This window comes from Buteo buteo, chromosome Z (assembly GCF_964188355.1).
Source record: "Buteo buteo chromosome Z, bButBut1.hap1.1, whole genome shotgun sequence".
Taxonomy (NCBI): Eukaryota; Metazoa; Chordata; class Aves; order Accipitriformes; family Accipitridae; genus Buteo; species Buteo buteo.
In genome coordinates, this window is record NC_134204.1 from 61891177 (window position 1) to 61899353 (window position 8177).

Below are 8177 nucleotides of genomic sequence, written 5' to 3' on the forward strand. Positions count from 1 at the left end.
TTAATATGGTTACTTATCATGCAATATTATCTGTAGTCCAGTTAATAATCCATTTGAGAAGGTGCATTTTGACTAAGCTCACCTCATCCAAAGCTTTTTAATTCCTACCTATTGGAAGTATTAGTGTGTGTACGAAGCACATCCACATTAAAGACAGAAAAGTACCAGATAGGCTGTAATGAGATGATGACTTCCCTCACTGCCTATCTTTATTGTGTGCACTTCACGCTAGAGGAAATTTCCTACATTCTTCCCGTAAGCACAGGCCTTGAATTAATGATCAAGTTGTATGATATCAGGCAACCCCAGATCATAGTTTAGCATGCATAAACCTTCCTTTACATGTTAAATTTATTTCTCCCTTTCCTCCTTTTTTGAATAGTGGGCTGCTTCAACTGCTGGAAAGCTTTTCTTAATTTAAAAAAGCCCACAAAGTGCTGTCCATTAATGGTATCATTCAATTTTGTTACAGCAGACTTCTTCAGAATTAATATAGAAAACCCTTGTTTTGCATGAATGCGTTCCATGTTTTGTTTTACATTTAACATAATTATCACAGTTTTTGTTAGAAAAGCTCTGTTTCAGTCTTGGTCTGATATTTCCCTGATTATGCTTAGCAGTCCAAATTTCATGGCAGCTTAGCCAAAATATACCCCAAGGCTTGCACTTCCTGGCAAATGACTTTTTAAGGTTCTACGTTAGCCAAGGCTCAGATTCCTTAAACAGGGTCACTCCTAATTCCATCAAACAAGACAGTCCCATTTCCTAATTGCATCAAGGGTTACCACTTCTCTCACATGTTTAAATAGGACAAGCATATATACTCACTCTCAGCATAAAGTATATCTAAATAATGTATTTTCTATTCTAGTGGATTTTTAAAAAAATATTTCGTTAAGTCTTTGGGAGCCTGTCTAGTTTATCTCTGGCTGATAAACACGTTTCCTATACTTTTCAAACTGTGCTGGAAGGGGAAAAGATAAAAAATCAACACTTAAATTCATATTCCACACTTCTTTTCTTTCCCCCTACCAAAGAATATTACTAGACTGTCCTGGCTTCTTCTACATGTGGTTTATTCCCATGATTGAGGAACTTGCAGGAGAGACAAATCAAGAGCACACTGGAGATCCTGTGTCCCAAACATGTTTCCTCTGGCCACTGATGTCCTCTCTTAGCATGTATTAACACCCAGAGCAGCATCCAAGGCTATCAGCTACTAAGTCAGCGCTGGGGAAGGTCACTTTATTCTCAAAAGTGCCTCTGCATTTCAAGAAAAAAATTGTAGCACCACGGTGATTTGTTTTAAAATAAAATAATCCGCTGTGCATTATCCCCTTAAAACGAAATAACAGAGGCACTCACACCCCCAGTGAAGTTTCCTAAATCTGACCTTGCCTGCTGTGTGCTAACATTCCTAATACTAACTTCTTCCTCTCACCAAAGACAGCATTTCTACTTGTGAGCACAAATTTTACTGTCAAAGATGTTTCAAGACAGTCCTATAAGAAACATAATCTTTCTCTTTCAGAAGCCTGTTCATTTAGAAACTCCTGGAGGAAATGGTGTTATATTATATCTATTCTTAATATTTCCCCTCCAGTCCTGACATGGTGACACGATGCCTTGCATGATCATCTTACAGTGCTGAATGAGAAGGCATAAATATTGTATCAGAGAGAAAAACTCTCCCAGGCTTTCACTCACTTCCCTTATCCTTCACTGACTGCATCTGCCACTATTCTTCCTTGTCCACATACAGATGACACAGTGAGCTAACAGAGGTGACTTCTTAAAGGAGAATGCAGAGGAAAATAAGAATCACTAGTGTCACTATTATAGTTTGGCATTTTCATTTGGAGTCCTTTTATTTATATGGAGGGGTTAAGAAAGTCACAGGTAGGTAGGGATGGGTGCTGAAGCTAGTTATCCCCTTCAAATTTTTGCTGAGTTCAGGCTAAACGGGAGAAGAAAAGGGAAAAGGGAAAAATAACAATTTGACATCTGCAAAAACAATAAAGTCCCTTTCCTGGGATGAGCAGTTAGGTGGATCTTTGATGTTCCAAGACCCTGATATTTTCTGTGACAGGTTGCCGGAGCATACTGTGCTATAATATCAAAAGCATTGCCAGGAGGAACAATAGAGTTGCCAAAAGCCGGCTGGGTATCCTTGGTGTCTGTGCCGCGTTCTCACCACGGGATGGCTCGGCTGACTCATGTACGGTATCATCTGTTCAAACAGAAAGCATACATTCCAATGAGATTTTGCATCCTTAATAAACTCTCACTGAGCCGACAACTGTAAGTAGATTTCAATGCCTTTATGAAATAGGGCAATGAACCTTGTGCTGTCATTGACTTTCACAAGCGTGTAATACCTCATTATGTAACCAACTTGGGGCCAAGTCCTGCATTTCTTACTGGCAAGACTCCCACTGAAGACCAGAGGAGCAGAAAGTAAGCCTGATTTCAGCAGATTGAGGAATGAAAGATTCCTCTTCTAATAAAACACTGTAGCTCTAGCTTTGGATGGCTCATTAGACAGCAATGTCAATAGGGAGGCAGCTAAATAAAAACACCTGATTTTCAAAAGGGCTTGAAGAAGAGTTGCACGTGCTCAGAATTAATTTTGCCATTAATCCCCTTACTCAGTTACAGATTTTGGCTCCTGAATTTGAAATGACAGCCTGTAAGCTCAAGCATATATTCCACTTCCATGCATAAAATTTCCACTGAAGTATATCACATCTAGGGATGCGCAGAGGATATAAGACCAGTCTGCCTTTCTTGAAACATAATTTTAAAGGCTACCACATGACAATCTCCAATCTTATAGAATACATACTCAATCTGGAAAGCCTTGTAGGTAACAGTTCACCTTTTTTGGCACAAAAAATACAGACTTAAATATATGCTGCTAAAACTAATGAAAAAAAGAACCAGCTGGGTTAGGAAAACATGCTTATACATTACTGGCAGAAGAGAACACAGTAGCAAATACTGAATTTGTGATACTGAATAAAGCTCTGATCAGTTTTTGTAAACTAAAGATCAGCCTTAAAGCCACAGCTTGTAACATAAAAATAGGTAGGTAAAGTCAAATTCAACTTAAATGTTGTTATAGGTGTGGCATTTTTCTCTGCAAAGCCCACCATATCCACAGCTATCTAATCTAGCTATTTTAAAAGTAATCTGTCTGAGGCCTGCCATAAAAAGTCAGCTCTGAGTTTGAATTTCAGTACTAAATTTTGAATTTTTAGTACTAAATGAATGAAAAAAGCTACACCTTTTAAGGAAGTGTGAAGTGGCTTCAAAATGTATCCATAAGTTATTTTAGAGTGCCTAAGTTTCCAGGAAAATTAATGGTATCTCACTACTTAGGGTAATAAGCTCCACCATTTTATGAGAGGTGTCGACATATCTATGATGTATCTGCCTTGTAGCTCCCATCTCAACAAATTGCACTGCCAGGATTACACTGGGTGAGAGCTGTGCATTTCCAGTTAAAGGCACTAAGGGAAGTGGGATTCAGGACACTGGGATCGCCATGCCACTTTGGCGTGGAGCCTTTCACGTTACTTAGCTTTAGCTAGAAACAAGATCCCTCCCCTTTATACCCTTGACACCTAGCACAGAAGCAGGTAGAGCACTTAGCATAATTTAGGTTAATAGGCTCTTCAGCCCCAGTTTGGCTACACAGCAAGATGCACAGTAAACTGGATTAGCAATTTATTGCATGTTTTTTCCAGCACTGATTGACGCTACAATCACATCAGGCATAACAGGTCTTCAGTGCTGCTCAAGGCAAAAGTATGAAAAGCAAGCACTGATCACCTGTAAATATGTTCACCTTTATAAGAAAGGGACATCATCAGATGAAAGTCCCACTGATGTCAGTGGGAAAGACTGGCTGGAACGACTTCAGTTACAGCTCCTCACCATGTACAGCAGGGAGACCCTTCCAGGCACTTCAGCCCTGAACGAGGCCCTAATATTTTTCCTCCAGAATTATTTCAAAGGAATCTAAAAATTTCAGTGAATGCTGGCTACTGACAAGTGCCAGTTCCAGTGGCTATCAGTACCAAAAGCTGTTTCACATTTTACTTCTGAGTTACACTCTTGTACTTTGGCGACACTGCAGTGAGAATACAGTACTTCACAAGAGCAGCTTCCCAATTAAATCATACGCTAAGAAGTTATGGGGAAAAATATCCCAGTTCTAACTGTGAGCTCCACCTCCTTTCAAATGTTTAGAGTCAGCGTTTCCCAATTTGGAAACATTTACTCACTGCTGATGCACTGAAACTATAGAGGAGAATGATGTGCATTACCTTCTACCTCTTGCATCGTCACTAGAATTGCAAATAAGTCTGAATTTGCAACATTGAATGTCAACAGTTTTGTCCTAATTACATCTGTGAGTCAGCACTAAAACACAATAGGGCAGAACTAGTGTAGAGCAGTAATAAATCCTCATTCTCTTTGACTATCAGATACTGCCACAACTGCAACACTGGCTACTGCTAAAAAAAACTCAATGAAAAAGACCTAAACTAAAAAGATTACTTCTCTTAAATGAAAAATATGGAGATCTTCTATGAAGCCATTTTCATAAAGCCATTCTTCACAGAAGAATTAATTTTCATGTAACATTAAGGGATTTCTTTCAAGAAATCATCTGGGTTTTCTGTCAATGCAGTCCCAAGGTTTCTGCACTCATATGTTAGAGCACACGATTCATCTGTGGTTCTCAAAATCACTTTACAAATATGATTTTCCTTGGATGTGCAGCATTATAACACTGCACAATCCTTAATGCTTGGGGAAAAGGTTTTGCTTTATTTTAAACACTGAAGGCAAGAGAACAAAATTGCTGAGTAAAATCTAGAAGGTCACTGCTAAAGACTGGGAATGCCAGCAGTAAATAGAAAAAAATATTTTGACAGCCATGAATTTTCCAGATCACGTACCTTTACATCATATGCTTCAGGTATAATTTTTCCAGATATGCACAGCTGCAATTTTTGTTTAGAGATTTTTATTTTTATTACTAAGGAGGAAGAGAAGGAAAGGACATGAATAGGCTCCATTACTTTCATCTCTTCTGAACCAAGTGTGATTTCTATAGATGTTTCCTACAAATTCCTGAACAAAACCAGTGAAATTACAAGGGTTCAAAAATCACACAAATGGAGATTTTTAAAAGAAAGGTGACAGTAAGTAAGTAAGTAATCCGCTGAACATGACCCTCCTGCCTCCCAATTCTTCTGTCTACTGTGGAAGAAGACAGTGGCAGGCTAGGGGAGAGCACTGAACCAGAAGATGCATGTCAGTCAGGTAAATTAGTACATGACACAGATCACATGCAACAAGTTCCACCAAGGCAGCAGCAAGTCTAACAGCCTAATAACAGAAAAGTGTGACAGAAGTTGGTGGATCTGGGAATGACTGATTATCTAATGGTGACTGGTCCAAATAATAATACAAATATACACTGATGTCGGGAGTGGGAACTTTTTGTTACCAAACCTTCTCATTAAAGCTATTATTTCCTTCTGGTAACACAAACAGTATTTCATCTCAGACTGCAGGATGCTCTTTATATGATTTTGGTTCCCTTGTTTGCCTGCTGCTTTCTAACGATATGCTTTTGTGATGGTACTGTTAGGTACAGACACTCAATGGGAAGTGAGCAACGTTACTGAAAAAAACCTCAGCAAGTTCACTAAAATCAGGCATTTAGCACTCAGATGATCTCTTTTGCAAAGCAGTACCATGAGAAATACACATTAATTAGCCCATGTTCACCAAATCACAAAACGTAAAAAAGTGCATTGCGTTTCTGGATTCATAAGTTACCTAGAAATAGGGAAAGATCATCCTAATGTTTTCTGTAGAAGAACGCTGTTAATAAATGCACAAATATAGCTAATGTAAATGCACTCTCCTTGCATTTAGATTTGCTTAGAGAACATCTTTGATTGTCAAAACCAAAATTTTTAGGAGAGTTCCAAAAATCCTTTTAAAGAAAAATAATAAAATCTATTGTGTAACCATTGGTAAGTCATTCAAACTGGGTAATTTGTGAAAGCCCTATTTATACTTCTGTATAAATAATGACTTTTAGTTAAAGGAACTGCAAATAACAAAACGCAAAAAGTAGTATGTTGCTTCATACCAATGGGGAAGTCTCTTTCAAACAGCATAAGAGGGAAAAAAAGATCTTGGTAATCTGTTCTTCAGGTTATATACTAAATGGCATGTAAGTACTTTTTTTCTGGTATAATTTGTTTATTTAACTGTGTATTTTAATTACTGAGGTTTGAATACAACAGTGTGTGAGCAGTGTGTATAAAACAGTATAAAACAAACAGGTAATACTACTATTGCAAATACTTTTCCTACATATCTACCTGATTTTAATGTCATGAGCCATGCTACTGAAACTGGTGGGATTACTCAGACCCCTAGAATTAAACATGCTTCTATCTCTCATAAGCCTGAGCCATACAAACAATACACATGTACTTTCCACACAAAGACATAACAGCTTGATTGATGGTGGACGTTAATGAGCAAATGAGGGGCTTTATCATAGGAAGCCTTATTCTTATTCTTAAGGCAGTGTTTTGCAAAAAAATGACAGAAAAGCCCCCCCAAACTTAAGTTTGCTTCAATAAAAACAGGATAGGAATTTATATATATCAGTGTGTGTGTGCGTGCATGTATGTAAAAATGATAACTTCACCTAACCAAATATACATACAAATGTATATAATTTTAAAGGACTAATTTCTTACTTAAACACTAACTCTGTCAGTTGCATGCCAGTCTCATGCACCAGCATTAAACAAGCAGTCTTTCTGTTTTTCTCAAAGTCTTTTGAAACCACATAATAAATGAAGTGTGCCCAGTGACTTAATTTCTAAAACTTTGGGCCCAGTTAGTAAATAGAGTGTTTTGCCAACATGCTGCATATTCAGCTTGGATGGGCCAGTGACTTCGAGATACTGGTGAAAATTTTACACTGGCACACACCATATTTTATTAAACCATATCACCCAAAAACCAAATAAAGCAACATTCTTCCTCCCCTGAATTAAACAAGGATAGAGGAAATACACCATAAGTGATATCAGCACTGCTAGAAATATGCAAAAGCAGAGCAGTTGTACCATGCGAAGCATGCAGAGAGAACAGGGAAAAAGTACTGAAGCACCAGAAGGATACACGCATTTGTTAAAAGAGATTCTCTAAGCATACTAACCTGCTGGTTCTAATGAATTTTCTACTTTGTCGTTAACATCGAAAACACGATCATGAACACCTATAGTTTTCATACAGCTGTCTACAACAAAAATAGAGATAACAGCCAAATAAGTCAGTGAGACACCCTTAAACTCCCCATTTTCCTTTTTTTCTCTCTTTTTTCTCTCTATTTACTATATATAATTAAACATATTTATATTTTAAAGTCTGTGGCACTTGTCCAAATACCAGTAAAGTCTTCTATTTGTACAACAGTTTAAGAAACAACAAGTTAGCAACTGCCATGTAATTAAAACAAAGCTTTATGAAAAATGATAAGAAAATACGACGAAAACCATAACACAAATGTTGCTGTACAGAACAGATACACAAGATTTAACAGTAAAAAAAAAGATTTACTGCTGTTTACTAGACCACACAGTAAAGCATGCGCTACAAAGCCACCCTTGAAAGCTTAATCTGAAGAACTTACTTGCTGGTCGCACAAAGACCTTAAGCTTTAGACAGGATCTCCTTCCATTATCTGGGATCGCAGAAGCTGTAAAAGGGGAAGAAGGAAGACAAGTGGAAGAGTAAGAGAGTGAAAATGCAAATCATCTTTTGTGCTAAAATAAAATACCCTTTATCTTCCCTTCATCTGAAGGGCTGGCCACATTTCAGCCTCTGCAGGTAAGGACTTCAAGTGCACAAAGTAGCTTCATTATGCAAAAGCAGGGAAAGAACTGCAGATTTTATTCTAATCCCTTTTTTGATTATTTTACGTGGAAGAAGTGAAGCACATGGTATTTTGAATGTTTCATTATCTCCTTTCACCTTTCCACACCTTTTTCTCAAGAGGTTTTTTAATACAGCTTCTGCTATAATGCAGGTGTCTACTCTGAAAAATTACACTTCAGAATAATTAAGAT

At 37.6% G+C, this 8177-nt stretch overlaps 1 protein-coding gene across 1 annotated transcript; it reads right to left on the reverse strand.

Annotated features, from left to right (window-relative positions):
• Positions 1-486: 486 nt before the first annotated feature.
• Positions 487-7838, reverse strand: EFNA5 (ephrin A5; the record flags this gene model as incomplete). The annotated part of the gene is made up of 3 exons (XM_075020830.1): positions 487-2230; positions 7268-7348; positions 7742-7838. Coding segments are annotated over 3 exons (300 nt in total), but the record flags the coding sequence as incomplete, so codon positions are not given.
• Between the last annotated feature and the right edge of the window lie 339 nt (positions 7839-8177).